The sequence below is a fragment of the Procambarus clarkii genome, chromosome 5, assembly GCF_040958095.1.
Source record: "Procambarus clarkii isolate CNS0578487 chromosome 5, FALCON_Pclarkii_2.0, whole genome shotgun sequence".
Classification (NCBI taxonomy): Eukaryota; Metazoa; Arthropoda; class Malacostraca; order Decapoda; family Cambaridae; genus Procambarus; species Procambarus clarkii.
Window position 1 is genome coordinate 6,022,570 of NC_091154.1, and position 24,000 is coordinate 6,046,569.

A 24,000-nucleotide genomic window follows, 5' to 3' on the forward strand; every position below is an offset into this window, starting at 1 on the left:
TGATGTGAATCCTGACATATCGTTCATCATATCTGTGCTTGGTAAAGTTGTTCAGGAGGCCTGGTCAGAGATTGGGCCACGGGGACGTTGATTCTCGAAACCAGTGCAAGGTAACTGCAAGGAGGCATGTTGCTGGAGGTACGATGGCATTTTTTTTTTTTTAGAAATGCTGCAGACAGGGATGTATGGTAATTTAGCGAAAGGATGATAAATAAGATTTGATGTCTACGGCAGTGGAGACTGCATTTTTTGCTGCTTATAATTTCTTGTATAGAGGTTGGTACAGATAGTAATTAGATGCAGTACAGCCATTTGCTTGGTAGATACATGCATGCATTTGCTTGGTACAAACATGTATCCAGTTGCTTGGGAGATACTGTACATGTATCCACCTGCTTGGGATATACATTGATCCATTTGCTTAGTAGATACATGTATGCATTTGCTCGTATGGGGAATATAAAGTAGGATAACGAAGATAATAAGGAAGTACAATATCTCTTATTCTATGACGAATAAGATAGCTGAGAATAAAGTATTCTATAACGAAGACAATATGGGGAATTATAAGGCATCCTATAATGAAGATAATAGAGGGAGTATAATGCAGCGTGTAATAAAGACAATATGGTAGGTAGCTTGAAATGAAGACAATAGGGGTGAATATAAGATTATCTTATAATGAAGACAATAGAGGTGGTATAAGGTATCTTGTTTTAACAAAGATAATAGGGGAGTATAATGTACCCTATAAAGAAGACAGTTGGGGTAGTATAAGGTATCTCTCTCTACAATGAAGACAATAGGGGGGGGGGGCGGGAGTATAAGTTATCTTATAATGAAGAGCATTACAACAAATGTAAATCACGTGAATGGTGTAATGGCTCTTTGTGCTGCCAGTGTCTCATTAGTGTTTGACTTCTTGTTCAGCTAACATCGGTATCTACATTGTTGATACTGCTGGTATGGTATTCCCCCCTTCCGCTTCACACCCTTTTCAAATAGTCTGTAATCGTGTACCTTATCATCACTTTTGAGTTTCTTCGGGCCATGTCCCCTTTGTGATGTGTAATTACCTAAGTGTAGTTACAGGATGAGAGCTACGCTCGTGGTGTCCCGTCTTCCCAGTAATCTTTGTCATATAACGCCTTTAAATTACTGACGGTTTTGGCCTCCACCACCTTCTCACCTAACTTGTTTTAACTGTCTACCACTCTGTTTACAAAAGTGAATTTTCTTATATTTCTCTGGCAGTTTTGTTTCGTTAGTTTAAATCTATGACGTCTTGTTCTTGAAGTTCCGAGTCTCGGGAATTCTTCTCTATCAATTTTATCGATTCCTGTTACTATTTTGAATGTAGTGATCATATCGCCTCTTTTTCTTCTATCTTCTAGGTTTTGCATATTTAATGCCTCTAACCTCTCCTCATAGCTCTTGCCCTTCAGTTCTGGGAGCTATTTAGTGGCATGTCGTTGCACCTTTTCCAGTTTGTTGATGTGCTTCTTAAGATATGGGCACCATACAACCGCTGCATATTCCAGCTTTGGTCTAACAAAAGTTGTGAACAATTTCTTTAGTATTTGTTCATCCATGTATTTATAAGCAATTCTGAAATTAGAAAGTGTAGCATAGGCTCCTTGCACAATGTTCTTAATGTGGTCCTCAGGTGACAGTTTTCTATCTAGAACCACCCCTAGATCCCTTTCTTTCTCAGAATTCTTTAAAGATGTCTCACATAATGTATAGGTTGTGTGGGGTCTATGTTCTCCAATTCCACATTCCATAATATGGCATTCATTCACATTAAATTCCATTTGCCAAGTGTTGCTCCATATACTTATTTTGTCCAGGTCTTCTTGAAGGGCATGACAATCATCTAGGTTTCTTATCTTCCCTATTATCTTAGCATCATCAGTAAACATGTCCATATAATTCTGTATTCCCAATGGTAGATCGTTTATGTAGACAATGAACATTACCGGTGCAAGAACTGAACCCTGTGGTACTCCACTCGTGACATTCCTCCAATCCGATACCTTACCTCTGATTACGGCCCTCATTTTTCTGTCAGTTAGGAAATTTTTCATCCATGTTAGAAGCTTACCTGTCACCCCTCCAATATGTTCCAGTTTCCAGAACAACCTCTTATGTGGAACTCTGTCGAAAGCCTTTTTTAGGTCCAGATAGATGCAGTCAACCCAACCATCTCTTTCCTGTAAAATTTCTGTGGCTCGATCATAAAAACTGAGTAAGTTCGTTACACAGGATGTTCCAGATCGAAAACCATACTGTCTGTCTGATATTATTTCGTTTTCCTCCAGGTGTTCTACCCATTTATTTTTAATTATTTTTTCCAATTTTTTTACTGTTACACTTGTCAATGATACAGGTCTATACAGTAATTAAAGGGATCTTCCCTACTTCCACTTTTGTAGATTAGAACTATGTTAGTCTTTTTCCACACATCATCTACAACTCCTGTAAACAGGGATGCCTGAAAAATCAGTTGCAGTGGAATGCTGAGCTCAGGTGCACATTCTCTCAGAACCCATGGTGGAACTCCATCTTGACCAACTGCTTTGTTCTTACTTAGCTCCTTGAGCATTTTTTCCACTTCGCTCTAGACACCTCTATGTGCTCTATGTTGTTCTCTGGAATTCTTATTGTGTCTGGTTCCCTGAAGATTTCATTTTGTACAAACACACTTTGGAACTTTTCGTTTAGTGTTTCATACATTTCATTTTCATTTTCCGTGAATCTATTTCCCATTTTCAATCTCTGAATATTATCCTTTACCTGCAATTTGTTGTTTATGAATTTATAGAATAGACCTGGTTCTGGTTTACATTTGTCTGCAATACCTTTTTCAAAATTTCTTTCTGCCTCTCTCCTCACTGCCGTGTAGTTGTTTCTTGCATCTTTGTATTGCTGGTATGTTTGGGGGTTTGGCCTCTTCCTATATTGATTCCATTTTTGTGTCTTTTGGTCTCTGGCCCTCTCGCAATTTCTGTTGAACCAATCCTGTTTCCTAGTTCTGCATCTCTGTTTTGGTATAAAGTTTGTCTTTATCATATATTTCACAAAACTTGACATACATCGCATTTACTGCCTTGCCTAGCAACAAGTCTGTCCAATTATACTCACTAAAAAAATTTCTAAGGTCACCATAATGTCCTCTCCTGAAATCAGGTTTTTCAACTGCTTCAACCTCCTTATTTTCTTCCAGATTATAACGCATTGCATACTTTATTCCCAAAAAGGCATGGTCACTTTTACCCAAGGGAGGAAGGTACTGAATGTCAAATATCTCTTCCTCATTCCTGATAAATATCAAATCTAGCATGGAGGGAACGTCCCCTTCCCTCATCCTCTTATGTTGTTTAACATGTTGATACAAGAATGTTTCCAGGATGAGGTCTACAAATCTACAGGTCCAAAAATCTTCTGTTTTAGCTTCATATGCTTCCCAGTCTATGGATTTCAAGTTGAAGTCGCCGACTATCACCAGTCGTGATCTATCATTATCTGCTCTCGCTATAATCTCTCTCATTATTGTTATAAAACCTTCTCGTTTACTATCTAGCTCCTCCTCTGACCGTGTGCTGCTTGGTGGTGGACTACGTGCATTTATGATCATTAGTTTATCATCCTCATGGCAGATCTCTAGTACTATTATGTCAACTTCTGGTGGACTAGCAGTCATTATTTCCTTCACCTTTAGGTGTTCTTTCACCAGCATAGCAACGCCACCGCCTTTCCTAATTTTTCTGTCCCGTCTCCAAAAGTGTGTGCCTGTTCTTGAGTATACTCTGTAAACATAAATGAGTTTTTGTGGTTCAGGAGGAGAACCAAGTGCGTGGCAGTTCCACTTATTGAGTTTGATAAAATATTTGCAAAGTTTCCATTGGATACGTACAGTCCTACCCCTTTCATATTGCCTTATCCCTAATGTGAAGTCCTGTGCTCTTGTTTGACATGTTGCTGGTTTCAAAACATCTCCCCCCACCCCTCTTCTCCCCTCTCCATGTGTTGTCTAATATTTTTGAATACACTGTTCATATTTATGGTAAATGTATGTCTTGTTTGTGTGTGTGTCTACGTAAGTGTAAATCGTGTATTACATATCTCTGTCAGGCTGTCTATGTTAGAGAACTACCGTTTTTGCTGGCATATAAGGCACATAATTTATGAGGATATATTGTCAAAAAAAAAAAGCGAAGTATATCTCATTGTATATTTATTGAAAGTGAGTTTTAAATGGTTTTGTACGGGAATTGTATGATTTTTGTGTATGTAAATACAATATATATTTTGAGGTAATGTTCTAAAATGTGTCTCATCTGCCAGCAAATAAGGCAGCTAAATAAAATAAGAATGGTTAGTCTCTCTACCTTTAGCCCATGAATTATAAAACGATACTATTGCATAAATATTCTGTTCTGTTTATACAGGTAGTGTATGAATATGAATTTATACTTCAACATATGTATGCATTACTGATGCACTAAAACAGCCTACTGTGGATTGACATTTTTCGTTCGAAAGCCATAAATTAGGCTACTTTGTTATGAAGTAAATGTTCTCTCTTGAAATAAAAACAGTTGTTTAAATTTTCTCCTGAAATTACAGGCAGCGAGGCCAATTGACGGTCACGTGTACTGTTGCAGAGAACATTTCTTAAATTTTTTGTGTGTGTTTTGATTATTATTACTATTATTATTATTAATTTGAAATATAGATGTTTTCTGTGTTTTGATTTGTGATTACATGTTACACAATCATTGTACGCACCTCCAAAGGATACCTGATCAACCAGGCTGTGACTCATACGTCAGGCTGCGAGCAGCCGCGTCCAGCAGCCTGGTTGATCAGTCCGGCAACCAGGAGGCCTGGTTGACGACCGGGCCGCGGGGACGCTAAGCCCCGGAAGCACCTCAAGGTTACCTCAAGGTACCCCATCACTACTCACTGTTGTTCTGCCGCTGCCGCTCTCCACCCATTATGCCTTTCATTTTCTGTCGTACCTTATAGTTGTCATCTTTAGAATTGGTCTTCTCTCTCTCTCTCTCTCCCTTATATATCCTTCCCTCCATTATCCATTACTATGTTGGTTTTCAGGTTTTCTCAACATTTATGCGGCCTCCAGTTTTATGTATGTATAATATTATAGATGTAGAAACAGTATGTAATTATAATTTAGTCCCCTGTACCGTATCTTCATCTTTTAACCCTTAAACCGCTAAGCTATTTAAAACTTCTGGGTACAGGTGGGCATAAAAAAAGAATTGCATTGAAAACCCATTAGGATCACTTACATACACCAGTTTGAGCAGTGTAAGGGTTTTAAGTTATAATTATGTCTTCCCACTGTATCCAGTTTGGCTTTATTGTTACTGTATAGTGAAGGTTTTTTTTAGGCCATGTGTTCATTCTTTTGTGCTTGTTCACATCCTACCATGCAGTGCGATACTCGGGACATTCTGCGGAGTCTTCGGCGCCTCACCTCCGCAACTGCTTCCATAGAAAGTGTGAGGTTATAGGCACTTTTTTACAAGTCTCACTTGGTGTGGTAGCAATTTTGATCTAGTGTTCAATGTTGTGGCTGTTTCAATGTAAAATTTTGTTTGGCATCCCCAAATTTTGTAAACTGCTACAAGTTAATTGTACTGTACTGGCAGATAGTCTGTTAGCTGCTGCGAAGGCCATTTTATCCTTGCTTTGACTAGTTTCTCTGTATTCCATCTATAGTTCAGTTGTTAACAGTAGTTTTCATACTTTGTTGGGAGCCTTTTCAGTGCAAATTTCTGAACACAGTTGTTGTTTCGGCAGCTGAGTTATGGAGTGTTGTTAAACATTTGTCTGCAGCAGCGCTCCCCAAACAAGGTTCCTGCAGCAGTGACTGTGTACGAGATTTTCACACGAACGGCTCAGGGAGCAAAGTGAACTTTTTGCTGTGCAGCTTAGTTCGTGATTGCATAACTCTCTTATTTACAATAGCAATTATTTAACTTAATTTATTTGTTCTCTCGATATTCTCAAGTTTGATTTAGTGACGTCTGCTTGAGTGTTACCTTGTTTTTACAGAAAGTTGTGTCTGCTTGAGAGTTTCCTTGCATTTACGGAAAGTTACCTCTGCTTGAGTGTTTCCTTGTTATTACAGAAAGTTGTGTCTGCTTGAGTGTTTCCTTGTTATTACAAAAACTTGTGTTTCCTTGAGTAACCAGGAGTGTTTCCTTGTTTTACAGAAAGATTTACTAGTAGGTGACATGCCAGGATATTGTCTCTTCTGGCATTGTTCTCCCCAGTGTTTCCCTGACCCAGTATACTCTTGACCCAGTGTTTCCCTGACCCAGTATACTCTTGACCCAGTGTTTCCCTGACCCAGTATACTCTTGACCCAGTGTTTCCCTGACCCAGTATACACTTGACCCAGTGTTTCCCTGACCCAGTATACACTTGACCCAGTGTTTCCCTGACCCAGTATACACTTGACCCAGTGTTTCCCTGACCCAGTATACACTTGACCCAGTGTTTCCCTGACCCAGTATACTCTTGACCCAGTGTTTCCCTGACCCAGTATACTCTTGACCCAGTGTTTCCCTGACCCAGTATACACTTGACCCAGTGTTTCCCTGACCCAGTATACACTTGACCCAGTGTTTCCCTGACCCAGTATACACTTGACCCAGTGTTTCCCTGACCCAGTGTTTCCCTGGCCCAGTATACTCTTGACCCAGTGTGACCCCCCCCTATCCACCCAGTACTCACCTCCCCCAGTACTCACCTCCCCCAGTACTCACCTCCCCCAGTACTCACCTTCCCCAGTACTCACCTCACCCCAGTATTCACCTTCCCCAGTACTCACCTCCCCCCAGTACTCACCTCCCCCCAGTACTCAACTCCCCCCAGTACTCAACTCCCTCCCCGTACTCAACTCCCCCCAGTACTCACCTCCCCCAGTACTCACCTCCCCCCAGTGCTCACCTCCCCCCAGTGCTCACCTCCCCCCAGTACTCACCTCCCCCAGTACTCACCTCCCCCCAGTACTAACCTCCTCCAATACTCACCTCCCCCTGTACTCACCTCCCCCAGTACTCGCCTCCCCCCAGTACTCACCTCCCCCAGTACTCACCTCCCCCAGTACTCACCTCCCCCCAGTACTCACCTCCCCCCAGTACTCACCTCCCCCCAGTACTCATCTCCCCCCAGTACTCACCTCCCCCAGTACTCACCTCCTCCAGTACTCACCTCCCCCAGTACTCACCTCTCCCCCAAGTACTCACCTCCCCCCTAAGTACTCACCTCCCCCCAGTACTCACCTCCACCAGTACTCATCTCCCCTAATACTCACCTCCCCCCAGTACTCACCTCCCCCCAGTACTCACCACCCCCAGTACTCACCACCCCCCAGTACTCACCACCCCCCAGTACTCACCACCCCCCAGTACTCACCACCCCCCAGTACTCACCACCCCCCAGTACTCACCACCCCCCAGTACTCACCTCCCCCCAGTACTCACCTCCCCCCAGTACTCACCTCCCTCCAGTACTCACCTCCCCCCAGTACTCACCTCCCCCCGGTACTCACCTCCCTCCAGTACTCACCTCCCCCCAGTACTCACCTCCCCCCAGTACTCACCTCCCCCCAGTACTCACCTCCCGCCAGTACTCACCTCCCGCCAGTACTCACCTCCTCCAGTACTCACCTCCCTCCAGTACTCAACTCCCCCCCAGTACTCAACTCCCCCCCAGTACTCACCTCGCCCAGTACTCACCTCCCCCCAGTACTCACCTCCCCCAGTACTCACCTCCCCCAGTACTCACCTCCCCCCAGTACTCACCTCCCCCAGTACTCACCTCCCCCCAGTACTCACCTCCCCCCAGTACTCACCTCCCCCCAGTACTCGCCTCCTCCAGTACTCACCTCCCCCAGTACTCACCTCCTCCCAGTACTCACCTCCCCCCCCCAGTACTCACCTCCCCCCCCAGTATTCACCTCCCCCCAAGTACTCACCTCCCCCCAGTACTCACCTCCCCCCCAGTACTCACCTCCCACCCCAGTACTCACCTCCCCCCCCAGTACTCACCTCCCCCCCCAGTACTCACCTCCCCCAGTACTGACCTCCCCCAGTACTCACCTCCCCCCAGTACTCACCTCCCCCCAGTACTCACCTCCCCCCATACCTCACCTCCAGTACTCACCTCCCCCAGTACTTAACTTCCCCAGTACTCACCTCCTCCAGTACTCACCTCCCCCCAGTACTCACCTCCCCCCCCAGTACTCACCTCCCCCCCCAGTACTCACCTACCCCCCCAGTACTCACCTCCCCCCCAGTACTCACCTCTCCTCAGTAATCACCTCCCCCAGTACTCACCTCCCCCAGTACTCGCCTTCCCCAGTACTCACCTCCCCCCAGTACTCACCTCACCTCCAGTACTCACCTCCCCCAGTACTTACCTTCCCCAGTACCCACCTCCTCCAGTACTAACCTCCCCCCCAGTACTCACCTCCCCCCAGTACTCACCTCCCCCCAGTACTCACCTCCCCCCCAGTACTCACCTCCCCCAGTACTCACCTCCCCCAGTACTCACCTCCCCCCAGTTCTCACCTCCTTCCAGTACTCACCTCCCCCAGTGCTCACCTCCCCCTAATACTCACCTCCCCCCAGTACTCACCTTCCCCCAGTACTCACCTTCCCCCCAGTACTCGCCTCCCCCAGTACTCACCTCCCCCAGTACTCACCTCCCCCAGTACTCACCTTCCCCCAGTACTCACCTCCCCCCAGTACTCACCTCCCCCCAGTACTAACCTCCCCCCAGTACTAACCTCCAATACTCACCTCCCCCTGTACTCACCTCCCCCAGTACTCGCCTCCCCCCAGTACTCACCTCCCCCAGTACTCACCTCCCCCAGTACTCACCTCCCCCAGTACTCACCTCCCCCCAGTACTCACCTCCCCCCAGTACTCACCTCCCCCCAGTACTCACCTCCCCCCAGTACTCACCTCCTCCAGTACTCACCTCCCCCAGTACTCACCTCCCCCCCCAAGTACTCACCTCCCCCCTAAGTACTCACCTCCCCCCAGTACTCACCTCCCCCAGTACTCACCTCCCCCAATACTCACCTCCCCCCAGTACTCACCTCCCCCAGTACTCACCACCCCCCAGTACTCACCACCCCCCAGTACTCACCACCCCCCAGTACTCACCACCCCCCAGTACTCACCTCCCCCCAGTACTCACCTCCCCCCAGTACTCACCTCCCCCCAGTACTCACCTCCCCCCAGTACTCACCTCCCCCCAGTACTCACCTCCCTCCAGTACTCACCTCCCCCCAGTACTCACCTCCCCCCGGTACTCACCTCCCTCCAGTACTCACCTCCCCCCAGTACTCACCTCCCCCCAGTACTCACCTCCCCCCAGTACTCACCTCCCCCCAGTACTCACCTCCCGCCAGTACTCACCTCCCGCCAGTACTCACCTCCTCCAGTACTCACCTCCCTCCAGTACTCAACTCCCCCCCAGTACTCACCTCCCCCCCAGTACTCACCTCCCCCCCAGTACTCACCTCGCCCAGTACTCACCTCGCCCAGTACTCACCTCGCCCAGTACTCACCTCCCCCCAGTACTCACCTCCCCCCAGTACTCACCTCCCCCCAGTACTCACCTCCCCCCAGTACTCGCCTCCTCCAGTACTCACCTCCCAGTACTCACCTCCCCCCAGTACTCACCTCCCCCCAGTATTCACCTCCCCCCCAAGTACTCACCTCCCCCCCCAAGTACTCACCTCCCCCCAGTACTCACCTCCCCCCAGTACTCACCTCCCACCCCAGTACTCACCTCCCCCCCAGTACTCACCTCCCCCAGTACTGACCTCCCCCAGTACTGACCTCCCCCCAGTACTCACCTCCCCCCAGTACTCACCTCCAGTACTCACCTCCCCCAGTACTTAACTTCCCCAGTACTCACCTCCAGTACTCACCTCCCCCCCAGTACTCACCTCCCCCCCCAGTACTCACCTCTCCCCCCAGTACTCACATCTCCCCAGTAATCACCTCCCCCAGTACTCGCCTCCCCCAGTACTCGCCTTCCCCAGTACTCACCTCCCCCCAGTACTCACCTCCCCCCAGTACTCACCTCCCCCCAGTACTCACCTCCCCCCCATACCTCACCTCCAGTACTCACCTCCCCCAGTACTTACCTTCCCCAGTACCCACCTCCCCCCCAGTACTCACCTCCCCCAGTACTCACCTCCCCCCAGTACTCACCTCCCCCCAGTACTCACCTCCCCCAGTACTCACCTCCCCCCAGTTCTCACCTTCCAGTACTCACCTCCCCCAGTGCTCACCTCCCCCTAGTACTCACCTTCCCCCAGTACTCACCTTCCCCCAGTACTCACCTTCCCCCAGTACTCACCTTCCCCCCCAGTACTCACCTCCCCCAATACTCGCCTCCCCCAGTACTCACCTCTCCCAGTACTCACTTCCCCCTAGTACTCACCTCCCCCAGTACTCACCTTCCCCAGTACTCACCTCCCCCCAGTACTCACCTCCAGTACTCACCTCCCCCAGTACTCACCTCCCCCTGTACTCACCTCCCCCAGTACTCACCTCCCCCCAGTACTCACCTCCCCCCAGTACTCACCTCCATTACTTACCTCCCCCTGTACTCACCTCCCCCAGTACTCACCTCCCCCTAGTACTCACCTCCCCCTAGTACTCACCTCCCCCCAGTACTCACCTCCCCCAGTACTCACCTCCCCTAGTACTCACCTCCCCCTAGTACTCACCTCCCCCAGTACTTACCTTCCCCAGTACCCACCTCCCCCCCCCAGTACTCACCTCCCCCAGTACTCACCTCCCCCCAGTACTCACCTCCCCCCAGTACTCACCTCCCCCAGTACTCACCTCCCCCCAGTTCTCACCTCCTTCCAGTACTCACCTCCCCCAGTGCTCACCTCCCCCTAGTACTCACCTTCCCCCAGTACTCACCTTCCCCCAGTACTCACCTTCCCCCAGTACTCACCTTCCCCCCCAGTACTCACCTCCCCCAATACTCGCCTCCCCCAGTACTCACCTCTCCCAGTACTCACTTCCCCCTAGTACTCACCTCCCCCAGTACTCACCTTCCCCAGTACTCACCTCCCCCCAGTACTCACCTCCAGTACTCACCTCCCCCAGTACTCACCTCCCCCTGTACTCACCTCCCCCAGTACTCACCTCCCCCAGTACTCACTTCCCGCAGTACTCACCTCCCCCCAGTACTCACCTCCATTACTTACCTCCCCCTGTACTCACCTCCCCCAGTACTCACCTCCCCCTAGTACTCACCTCCCCCTAGTACTCACCTCCCCCCAGTACTCACCTCCCCCAGTACTCACCTCCCCTAGTACTCACCTCCCCCTAGTACTCACCTCCCCCAGTACTCACCTCCCCCAGTACTCACCTCCCCCTAGTACTCACCTCCCCCAGTACTCACCTCCCCCAGTACTCACCTCCCCCAGTACTCACCTCTCCCTAGTACTCACCTCCCCCAGTACTCACCTCCCCCAGTACTCACCTCCCCCAGTACTCACCTCCCCCAGTACTCACCTCCCCTAGTACTCAACTCCCCCCAGTACTCACCTTCCCCAGTACTCACGTCCCCCCAGTACTCACCTCCCCCCAGTACTCACCTCCCCCCAGTACTCACCTCCCCCAGTACTCACCTCCCTCAGTACTCACCTCCCCCTAGTACTCACCTCCCCCCAGTACTCACCTCCCCCAGTACTCACCTCCCCCTAGTACTCACCTCACCCAGTACTCACCTCCCCCAGTACTCACCTCCCCCAGTACTCACCTCCCCCAGTACTCAACTCCCCCCAGTACTCACCTTCCCCAGTACTCACCTTCCCCAGTACTCACCTCCTCCCAGTACTCACCTCCCCCCAGTACTCAACTCCCCCCAGTACTCACCTCCCCCGTACTCACCTCCCCCAGTACTCACCTCCCCCTACTACTCACCTCCCCCTACTACTCACCTCCCCCAGTACTCACCTCCCCCAGTACTCACCTCCCCCTAGTACTCACCTCCCCCTAGTACTCACCTCCCCCTAGTACTCACCTCCCCGAGTACTCACCTCCCCCAGTACTCACCTCCCCCAGTACTCACCTCCCCCTAGTACTCACCTCCCCCTAGTACTCACCCCCCCTAGTACTCAACTCCCCCCCCCGTACTCAACTCCCCAGTACTCAACTCCCCCCATACTCAACTCCCCCCAGTACTCACCTCCCCCAGTACTCACCTCCCCCCAGTACTCACCTCCTCCAGTACTCACCTCCCCCCCAGTACTCACTTCCCCCCCAGTACTCACCTCCCCCCAGTACTCACCTCCCCCAGTACTTACCTTCCCTAGTACTCACCTCCTCCAGTACTCACCTCCCCCCAGTACTCACCTCCCCCAGTACTCACCTCCCCCCAGTACTCACCTCCCCCAGTACTCACCTCCCCCCCAGTGCTCACCTTCCCCCAGTACTCACCTCCCCCAGTACTCATCTCCCCTAGTACTCACCTCCCCCCCAGTGCTCACCTCCCCCCAGTACTCACCTCCCCCAGTACTCAATTCCCCCCAGTACTCACCTCCCCCCAGTGCTCACCTCCCCCCAGTACTCACCCTCCCCCCAGTACTCACCCTCCACCCAGTTCTCACCTCCCCAGTACTCACCTCCCCCAGTACTCACCTTCCCCAGTACTCACCTCCCCCAGTACTCACCTCCCCCCAGTACTCACCTCCACCCAGTACTCACCTCCCCCCAGTACTCACCTCCCTCCAGTACTCACCTCCCCTCAGTACTCAACTCCCCTCAGTACTCACCTCCCCCCAGTACTCACCTCCCCCCCAGTACTCACCTTCCCCCAAGACTCACCTCCCCCCAGTACTCACCTCCCCCCCCCAGTACTCACCTCCTCTAGTACTCACCCCCCCCCCAGTACTCACTCCCCCAGTACTCACCTCCCCCCCAGTGCTCACCTCCCCCCAGTGCTCACCTCCAGCCAGTACTCACCCTCCACCCAGTACTCACCTCCCCAGTACTCACCTCCCCCAGTACTCACCTCCCCCCAGTACTCACCTCCCCCCAGTACTCACCTCCCCCCAGTACTCACCTCCCTCCAGTACTCACCTCCCCTCAGTACTCAACTCCCCTCAGTACTCAACTCCCCCCAGTACTCACCTCCCCCCCAGTACTCACCTTCCCCCAAGACTCACCTCCCCCCAGTACTCACCTCCCCCCCCAGTACTCACCTCCTCTAGTACTCACCCCCCAGTACTCACTCCCCCAGTACTCACATCCCCCCAGTACTCACATCCCCCCAGTACTCACCTCCCCCTAGTACTCACCTCCCCCAGTACTTACCTCCCCCCAGTTCTCACACCCCCCCCCCCAGTATTCATCTGTAGCCATGTTCTGTCATCGTGTTTTAATGTTCGTATCTCTGTGTTGTTCCGTGTTCTTATTTGTTGTTGTTGTTGTTGTTGTTGTTGTTCAGGTCAATAAATACCATCATCATTTTAAGGATTGAATTGATGTTAGATTAATTTTAATGGTTTAATAGATACTGTCCAGTTCATTTTTAAAAAGATTAATAGATTATTCAGATTTTTTTAAGCATTTAATAGGTATTGTCAGATTAATTTTAAGGATTTAATGTATTTTCAGATTTGTTCTAATGATTTTTTAAGGCAAGACTTAATCAGTTTTGTTGAGTGTCCTCATTATTCCGTCTTTTGCATATTTGGCCTTTTCAGGTTTGCTTTGTGGATGTTCGTAAACATTTTAATTCTTGGGTAACTATAATGCTTTAAGTTGGTTTAGATACAGAACCCTTGTTGTACTCTGGAGTGCAGCATTTGTCAATTACTTACATGTTGATGGTTTTTGCTTGGAAAAGGAAGATTCTGAGGTGTTAAGAAAACTGGTGTTGTCATTTATATACAGTACAAGCAGTGGAGTAAAGAGGCATGGATGGATGGGTCACGTTGTCTGTCGGGGTTTGTCATTGGCGGGGACCTCTGGCCTGTCAGGCTTTTCGGGAGTCCCTCCTAGGGTCTTGGCCAACTACTGGACTGACTGACTTGTCACTTACTGCAATCCACTATAGTAGTCTTCTGGGAAAGTTTAATAGACACAGCTTTTCTGTCACTTTATCTTAGTTCACTTGATTTTATACTTCTCTCGAGGTAAATATATATGTATATATACACACACATACAATATATGATTATAATTAAAACTAAATTCCAACTTTATATATATTGTGTAGAATTAAATTGGTATTGGAAGTAAAAATAAACAAAAGGAGTTAACAGATGTCTGGAGTGATCATACATAGAATCATTCCCAAACATTTCGATGGTGCCAACATTTTGACGGTGCCAACATTTCGACGGTGCCAACAATTCGACGGTGCCAACATTTCGATGGTGCCAACATTTCGACGGTGCCAACATTTCGATGGTGCCAACATTTCGACGGTGCCAACATCTCGACGGTGCCAACATCTCGACGGTGCCAACATCTCGACGGTGCCAACATCTCGACGGTGCCAACATCTCGACGGTGCCAATATCTCGACGGTGCCAACATCTCGACGGTGCCAACATCTCGACGGTGCCAACTTCTCAACGGTGCCAACATCTCGACGGTGCCAACATCTCGACGGTGCCAACATCTCGACGGTGCCAACATCTCGACGGTGCCAACATCTCGACGGTGCCAACATCTCGACGGTGCCAACATCTCGACGGTGCCAACATCTCGACGGTGCCAACATCTCGACACTGCCAACATCTCGACGATGCCAACATCTCGACGATGCCAACATCTCGACGGTGCCAACATCTCGACGGTGCCAACATCTCGACGGTGCCAACATCTCGACGGTGCCAACATCTCGACGGTGCCAACATCTCGACGGTGCCAACATCTCGACGGTGCCAACATCTCGACGATGCCAACATCTCGACGGTGCCAACATCTCGACGGTGAAAACATCTCGACGGTGACTAATCATGTCTGAATGCTACATATTATGTTCTGTTGGTTTATGCCACCAAGCCGAATATGAAGATGTGTAATCAAAACTCGTACATATAATATGAAATGGAAGGGTCCAGGATAGAATGATAGGTTGTTGTTTACATATCATGCTCGGGTTATTTGTGCAAGCAGTGCTATTGTGACTGGTCGTCTGCGTTAACACGTTTGCGCTGAAGTTGGAAACGAGGAACTACGTACATATCTGTACAAATTTGAAATATATTAGTGGCCCTCTTCTAGTATGATTGGCCTAATATTTCCCTGCCACATGTGCAGTGGAATGATACTTCCCAGCCATGGGCATGGTGGAATGATATTTCTCAGCCACGTGCACAGTGGCATGATATTTCCCTGCAACTGGCATGGTGGCATGATATTTCCCAGCCACTGGCATGGTGGCATGATATTTCACTGCCACTGGCATGGTGGCATGATATTTCCCAGCCACTGGCATGATATTTCCCAGCCACTGGCATGGTGGCATGATATTTCCCAGCCACTGGCATGGTGGCATGATATTTCCCAGCCACTGGCATGGTGGCATGATATTTCCCAGCCACTTGCACGGTGGCATACTTCTCAGCCACTGGCATGGTACCTGGTTGATACCTGTTTGATGGCGTTCTGGGAGTTCTTCTACTCCCCCAAGCCCGGCCCGAGGCCAGGCTTGACTTGTGAGAGTTTGGTCCACCAGGCTGTTGCTTGGTGCGGCCCGCAGGCCCACATACCAACCACAGCCCGGCTGATCTGGAACTTCTCTTAGAAAACAGTCCAGTTTTCTCTTGAAGATGTCCACGGTTGTTCCGACAATATTTGTTATGCTCGCTGGGAGGACGTTGAACAACCGCGGACCTCTGATGTTTATACAGTCTTCTCTGATTGTGCCTATGGCACCTCTGCTCTTCACTGGTTCTATTTTGCATTTTCTTCCATATCGTTCACTCCAGTGCGTTGTTATTTTACTGTGTAAATTTGGGACCTGGCCCTCCAGTATTTTCCATGTGTATATTATTTGGTATCTCTCTCGTCTCCTTTCTAGAGAGTACATTTGGAGAGCTTTGAGACGATCCCAATAATTTAGGTGTTTTATCTCGTCTATGTGTGCCATATATGTTCTCTGTATTCCCTCTATTTCAGCAATCTCTCCTGCTCTGAAGGGGGAAGTGAGTACTGAGCAGTACTCGAGACGGGACAACACAAGTGACTTGAAGAGTACAACCATTGTGATGGGATCCCTGGATTTGAAAGTTCTCGTAATCCATCCGATCATTTTTCTGGCTGACGCAATATTTGCTTGGTTATGCTTCCTCAACGTTAGGTCGTCAGACATTATTATTCCCAAATCCTTGACATACTGTTTTTCTACTATGGGAAGATTCGATTGTGTTTTGTAACCTGTATTATGTTTCAGATCCTCATTTTTGCCATACCTGAGTACCTGAAATTTATCACTGTTAAACATCATGTTATTTTCTGCTGCCCAATCGAAAACTTTGTTGACATCTGCTCGTAATTTTTCAATCACTTCAGCAGAGGTAATTTTCATGCTGATTTTTGTGTCATCTGCAAAGGATGACACGAAGCTGTGATGTGTATTTTTGTCTATATCTGATATGAGAATAAGGAACAGCAGTGGTGCAAGGACTGTACCTTGAGGTACAGAGCTTTTAACATCGCTTGGACTCGATTTTATTTGATTGACTGTTACTCTTTGTGTTCTGTTCGACAGGAAATTGAGTACTGTATCCAGCGTCCTACTTTTCCAGTTATTCCCATTGACCTCATTTTGTGTGCTATCACCCATGGTCACATTTGTCGAATGCCTTTGCAAAGTCTGTGTATTCAACATCTGCGTTTTGCTTTTCTTTTAGAGCTTCTGTGATTTTGTCATAGTGGTTGAGTAACTGTGACAGACAGGTTCTTCTCGCTCTAAATCCATGTTGTCCTGGGTTGTGCAACTTAATGTTTTCCATAAAACTAGAAATTTGATTCCTAATGGCTCTTTCAAACACTTTTATTATGTGTGATGTTAGTGCAACTGGCCTATAATTTTTTGCCTAGGCTTTACTCCCCCCTTGTGCAACGGAGCTATATCTGCAGATTTTAGTGCTGCTGGTATCTTCCCTGTATCCAGGCTCTTTCTCCATATTACGCTGAGTGCTCTCGCTACTGGTACTTTACATTTCTTTATGAATATTGAATTTCATGAGTCAGGCCCAGGCGCTGAGTGCATAGGCATATTGTCAATTTCTCTTTCAAAGTCTTCCGAGTTTGTGGTAATATCCGTTATATTATCTGCAGCTTGAATGTCATTCATAAAGAAGCTGTCTGGGTCATCAACTTTCATGTTGTTTATTGGTGTGCTAAACATAGCCTCATACTGGCTTCTTAGAATTTCACTAATCTCTTTATTGTCCTCTGTGTACATACCTTCATTTGTAATTAACGGTCCAATACTGGTCGAGGTTTTTGATTTTGATTTTACGTATGTGAAAAAATATTTCGGATTTTTCTTTATCTCTTGTATAGCTTTCTGTTCCAGTTCCATTTCCTCGGACTCATATGATCGCTTCAAGGTTTGTACTATTTCTTCGATCTCCCTGCTTAGGCTTATTTTCCTTGCTTGTGGCTTGTGATTGTTGTGTCTGCCAAAGCATTTCCGTTATTTTTTTCCTTCTCCTGTACAGTCGTCTGCGTTCTCTTTCTAGAGTGATCCTCTTTCTGCCCCTCCTCAGAGGCACGTGCTTCAAGCAGACCTTGTAAGCTTCCGCTGTCAGTTGAGCTATTCCCTGTGTGGGAGTTTGTCACTAAGACCATCTCCAATTGAATGGTTGCAAGGTCTACATTTATTTTTTCCCAGTCAATCCTCTTATTGTTGAAATTGAATTGATTGAATATTCCTTCTTGCTTGTTGGGTCTCTTAGATCTACTACCGTTATTTATGCTAGTTCGCACTTCAATGAGCTTATGGTCTGAGTATGAAGTATCTGAAATTGTAATGTCTCTGATTAGTTCATCATTGTTTGTGAATAACAAGTCTAGTGTGTGTTCATTCCTAGTTGGTTCTGTAATCTGTTGATTGAGCGAGAATTTGTCACAGAATCTTAAAAGTTCTCTGACCTGTGGTTGATTATTTCCCAGGTCATTCCCTGCGGTGGCATGATATTTCCCAACCACTTGCACGGTGGCATGACCAAAGCGAGCATCCATGTTCTATTGCCTTATTTTTGCCATATCTGAGTACTTGGAATTTATTACTGTTAAACATCATGTTATTTTCTGCTGCCTAATCGAAAACTTTGTTGACATCTGCTTGTAATTTTTCAATGTCTCCAGCAGAGGTAATTTTCATGCTGATTTTTGTGTCATGTGCAAAGGATGACATGAAGCTGTGATGTGTAGTTTTGTCTATATCTGATATGAGAATAAGGAACAGCAGTGGTGCAAGGACTGTACCTTGAGGTACAGAGCTTTTAACATCGCTTGGACTCGATTTTATTTGAGTGACTGTTACCTTTTGTGTTCTGTTCGACATGAAATTGAGTATCCAGCGTCCCACTTTACCAGTTATACCCATTGACTTCATTTTGTGTGCTATCACTCCATGGTCATATTTGTTGAATGCCTTTGCTAAGTCTGTTTATACAACATCTGCATTCTCTTTTTCTTCTAATGCCTCAGTGATTGTGTCGTAGTGGTCAAGTAGCTGTGAGAGGCATGTTCTTCCCTCTCTGAATCCATGTTGTCCTGGGTTGTGGTCATTAGTTTTCTTGAATCTAGTGACCTGACTCCTGATCACTCTCTCAAATACTTTTATTATGTGGGACGTTAGTGCAACTGGTCTATAATTCTCTGCCAATGCTTTGCTCCCTCCCTTGTGTAGAGCCCTTCCTTGTGTAGAGGGGGGCTATGTCTGCTGCTTTAAGCGCATCTGGTATCTCCCCTGTGTCCAAGCTCTTCCTCCACACTATAATGAGTGCCTGTGCTACTGGCACTTTGCATTACTTTATAAATATTGAATTCCATGAGTCTGGACCCAGGGCCGAGTGCATGGGCAGTGTCAATTTCTCTTTCAAAATCTGCCACGCTCGTGTTGTTATTCGTTATATTTACAGGTGTTTGGATATCATGCATAAAGAAGTTGTCCGGATCTTCCACTTTCATGCTGTGTATCGGAGTGCTAAACATGTCCTCATACTGCTTTTTTAGGATCTCGCTAATTTCTTTGTCATCCTCAGTGTATGAACCTTCACTAATACGAATAGGTCCAATACTGGCAGTTGTTTTTGCTTTTGATTTAGCATATGTGAAGAAATATTTTGGGTTTTTCTTTATTTCTTGAATTGCTTTTTGTTCTAGTTGCCTTTCTTCTTTCTAATATGAATGCTTCAGTCTCTGTTTGATTTCTTCAATCTCCCTGTTTTAAGTATTCCTTCTTTGTATGGAAAGTCGTGTCTGCTTAAGCATTTCTGTTAATATCTTCCTTGTTTTGTAATGTCGTCTGCGTTTTCTTTCTACATTGGACCTCTTTCTGGCTTTCCTCAAAGGAACATGTTTCAGACAGACTTCATATGCTTCAGAAGTCAGTTTTACTATTCCTTGTGTAGGATTTTTATTTCTTAGAACATTTTCCCATTGAATGTTTGTAAGCTCCCTGTTTATTTTCTCCCAGTCTATCCTTTTATTATTAAACTTGAATTTATTGAATAATCCTTCTCGCTTGTTGTTTCTCTTGGGCCTAGTAACATTATTAATGTTAGTTTTCACTTCAATAAGCCTGTGGTCCGAGTACGTAGTGTCTGAGACAGTAATGCCTCTGAGTAGCTCATCATTGTTCGTGAATATCAGGTCCAGCGTGTTTTCGTTCCTAGTTAGTTCTGTAATCTGCTGACTGAGCGAGAATTTGTCACAGAATCTCAGTAGTTCTCTGACCTGTGGTTGGTTATTTCCAGGTTGATTTCCTGCAATAATGTTATTATTTACAATTCTTCATTTTAAACTCGTTAGATTGAAGTCTCCAAGGAAGATGATATCTGGTACTGGGTTTGCTAGGTTATCAAGGACATTCTCTATTTTGTGAATCTGTTCAGTGAATTCCTCAACTGTTGCATCTGGCAGTTTGTATATTAAAATAATAAGTAGATTAATATTTTCTACCTTGATTCCAAGTACCTTTACCACCTCATTGGACGAGTTGAGGAGCTTTGTGCATGCCAGCTCCTCTTTAATATACAGACCCACTTGACCTAATTACTCTGTCACATCTATATAGATTATAATTTGGGATCCAGATTTCACTATCCATGTGGTCTTTTGTGTGGGTTTCTGTAAATGCACCAAATATTGAGTTCGATTCTATTAGGAGGGCATTTATCAACCTAACTTTATTTCTTAATTTTAATTTCAGGCCTTGTACGTTTGCAAATATGAACGATTTCCCACATTGTGTGTCAATTATGGTGGGCTTTGGTAGTTCTCTCCCCTCTCCACCCAGGTCCCGGGTGTGTTATTTTGGTAGTGTTTCATCCAGTTTTGGTAGTAGGACGGGTGTTGTGTGGTGTAGTACCTGTGTACTTGTTGATAATTTGTATTCCAGTCGTGTGGGTATCTCCCTTCCCCTCTGTAATTTTGCAGTGGTTCCATCTGACTGTTCTTCTCTCTTACATGTTCTACTCCTCTAAAAAATTTCCAGTAGTGTCATATTGATCTTCCTGTCTATAACGCTGTGTACCTCTCACATGGAATTCTGGACATTGAAGATTGTAATATTGGCTGTCCAATGGTGGCTGGTGCTCTTTGTTGGCTGTCTGTCTGTCTGTCTCCCCCATGCTAGTGTGGGCCCTGGTGTTTGGTGGGTGGCTAGTGCTCTTTGTCATGGTGCCCTCCTCTTCCACCATTGATATCTTATGATTCAGCCCAGTCTGTGGTTGTATTATTGGTTGCACTATTTAAGTCACTTATACGGTCCCGTCTTGAGTACTGCTCAGTACTCACTTCCTCCTTCAGAGCAGAAGAGATTGCTGAAACAGAGGGAACAGAGAGAACATATATGGTATACATAGATGTAATAAAGCACCTAAATTATTGGGATCGTCTCAAAGCTCTCCAAATGTACTTGTTAGAAAGGAGACGAGAGAGATATCAAATAATATCCACGTGGAAAATACTGTACTAGATGGCCAGATCCCAAATCTACACAGTAAAATAACATACTGGAGTGAACAATATGGAAAAAAATGCAGAAAAGAACCAGTGAAGAGCATGGGTGCCATAGGGAATCTGAGAACACTGTATAAACATAAGAGGTCCACGATTGTTCAACATCATCCCAGTGAGTATAAGAAATATTGCCGGACATGTCAATGGCAATATTGGCAAAGTCAATTGCAAATGGCAATGGCAATATTGCCATTGACATTTTTAAGAGAAAACTAGATAGTTTTCTTCAAGAAGTGCCAACCAACCAGGCTGTGGTGGTATGTGGGCCTGTGGGCTGCTGCAAGCAACAGCCTGTTGGACCAAGCTCTCACAGGTCAAGCCTGGCCTCTTGTCGGGCTTGGGGAGTAGAACTCCCAGAACCCCATCAAGCAGATAGTCTGCATTTTCTGATTGTGAGGTGCCATTTTGAGTATGTTTGGAAGCCACTGGAGAGTTCCAAAAATCAAGCATTTAATTAAATGAAGCTCCTTATTTGTTGGGCTCTCAGTTGCTCCGTGTCCTTGCACTGTTCCTGTGAACGTTTTAGGCTTTACACTTGCAGCTTTGGGGTGGGGGGGGGGGATAGGCTGGCTGAGACCTTAGGAAACCTGGGCGGCCATCTGGTGATAGGCACTTCAATCAGGATATTTATCCTGTATCAATGGTAGTGTGTGTGCCTTGTTTACTAAGGGGTGCATAATGTCCTTAAAGCACTTATTTTGTTACACCAATTTTCATCATTGTACATCATCGGTACTTTGTAAGTAAACCCAACGTAGCGCAATCTTACCCAACCCGACTTGGCCTGACCAACCGACTCGACCGACATACCAGACTGATCGACCCACCAAACCCAACCTGGCAAGAACAGTCCCGGCTCGACCGGACCTAACCAACAAAATAAAGAGATAACATTTTGCACTTTATAAATAATGTGCACAAGGTGTGTGACATCAAAGTTTTATCCTGACTCAGGTTTTAGATTCTTCTGCTGCTCTCTGCCTTATAGAGTGAGCCAATTGGTCTTGGCACAAAGTAGGTGATGGACGGGGTCTTGGAGGCCTGGTGTCTGTTGGGCTACAGCTCGGTGGTACCTGAACTAGCAAGCTCTGGGAGTCGCACTGGAAAAAGGTGTTTCAGTTCATCCAGTGCTTGATTTATGTGCTGAATATATATATATATATATATTTTAATTCAAGTACCTGGTCGTTATATATGTTCGTTGTCAGTGGTTTATGATGTTCGTGTGCCATCATGTATATGTGGGCTTATATTTTGGGGTCTGTCTCTGTCTGTTTGCCTGTTTCCCACCCTTCCTTTCTCCCTCCCTCCCTCCCTCCCTCCCCCCCCCTCCTTCCCCCCCTCCCTCCCCCCTCCCTCCCCCCCTCCCTCCCCCCCTTCTTTCCTCCCTTCCTCCCCTCCTCCTTTCCTCCCTTCCTTCTTTCCTCCCTTCCTCCCTTCTTTTCTCCCTCTCTCCCTTCCTTCCTGTTTTCTCTTTGGATTTTCATAATTTAGTGCTCTTTAGCTTCATTCTCTTTCTAGAGAAAGTAGAGAACTGTATACAAAAAATTTGTATGTTTGTTTTCTATTTAGAAAAAGAAAGAGAGAGTATTTTAGATTATCCCTTAGGTTTACTTTGTTGACATTATTGTATTTAAATTATTACCTAGAACACCTTTTAACAAAGGTATTTAGAAGTGAACGTACTTGGTGCTGTGTAAGGCATGATGTGGTTCTTGCCGGTCGTCTAGGCATTGTGTGTGGGAGAGAAACGCCGAGACAAGAACAGACTTTTATTTGTCGGTAACATTTGTGTCTCGGAAGTTATTTGCTAATTCTAACCAAGATATTTGGAACTGGTTTTATATTACATTATTTACAATGAAATACTGTATGATGCATTATATATAAATATTACCATTTCAGTATAAGACTTTGTGTATTATTATATTTATAACAGTTTGTGTGTTTTATTTAAATGGCAGGTTTATTATTCAACAACTGAGCTACATGACCCGGGCGACCTCTCAGACATGGACGCTGAGCTCATCGCCGATCACAATGACATCCTCATGGATGATCTTAATGGCCAGCCACCAAATAAAGCTAATAAGGTACAGTGCATCATGCTTAAAACTTTTGGATGATGAGTGAAGTGACAGGATGAGGACCGGCCTCGTGGTGTTTCTTCCTCGCGTTACTCTTGTCATATGATGATTTGAAACTACTCATGGTTTTGGCCGCCATTACCTGTTCTCCAGTCACTCACCTGTTACCCCTGTCCCCACCTGTCATTACCCCGTCACCACCTGTCATTACCCTGTCACCACCTGTCATTACCCCGTCACCACCTGTCATTACGCCCATCACCACCTGTCATCACCCCCGTCACCACCTGTCATCATCCCCGTCACCACCTGTCATCACCCCATCACCACCTGTCCCACTTAACTTGTTCCAACCATGTACGACTGTTTGCAAAAGAAAAGGTTCTAATATTTTTTGGCACCTTTGTTTCCTTTGCTTGAATATATCCTCATGTTCTTGAAGATGCAGGTTTCAAGAATTCCTCTCTTGTCAGTTTTGTCAATTCCTGTTATTATTTTGAATGTAGTGATCAGAAGGGGCCTCGTAGCCTGGTGGATAGCGCGCAGGACTTGTAATTCTGTGGCACGGGTTCGATTCCCGCACGAGGCAGAAACAAATGGGCAAAGTTTCTTTCACC

The 24,000-nt window shown here is 46.7% G+C and overlaps 1 protein-coding gene across 9 annotated transcripts in view; it reads left to right on the plus strand.

Moving 5' to 3' along the window:
• The window catches only part of subdued (anoctamin 1), a 165,089-nt gene that overhangs the window by 38,390 nt on the left and 102,699 nt on the right, over positions 1–24,000 (plus strand). For 5 of the 9 annotated variants that reach the window (XM_069338949.1, XM_069338966.1, XM_069338970.1 and 2 more), the window contains one exon: positions 23,261–23,389. In XM_069338949.1, the coding sequence (XP_069195050.1) occupies positions 23,261–23,389 (129 nt within the window). Of the gene's footprint in view, positions 1–5,462; positions 5,529–23,260; positions 23,390–24,000 lie in introns of all 9 variants that reach the window. The other 4 variants (XM_069338946.1, XM_069338942.1, XM_069338959.1 and 1 more) reach the window with 1 other exon arrangement.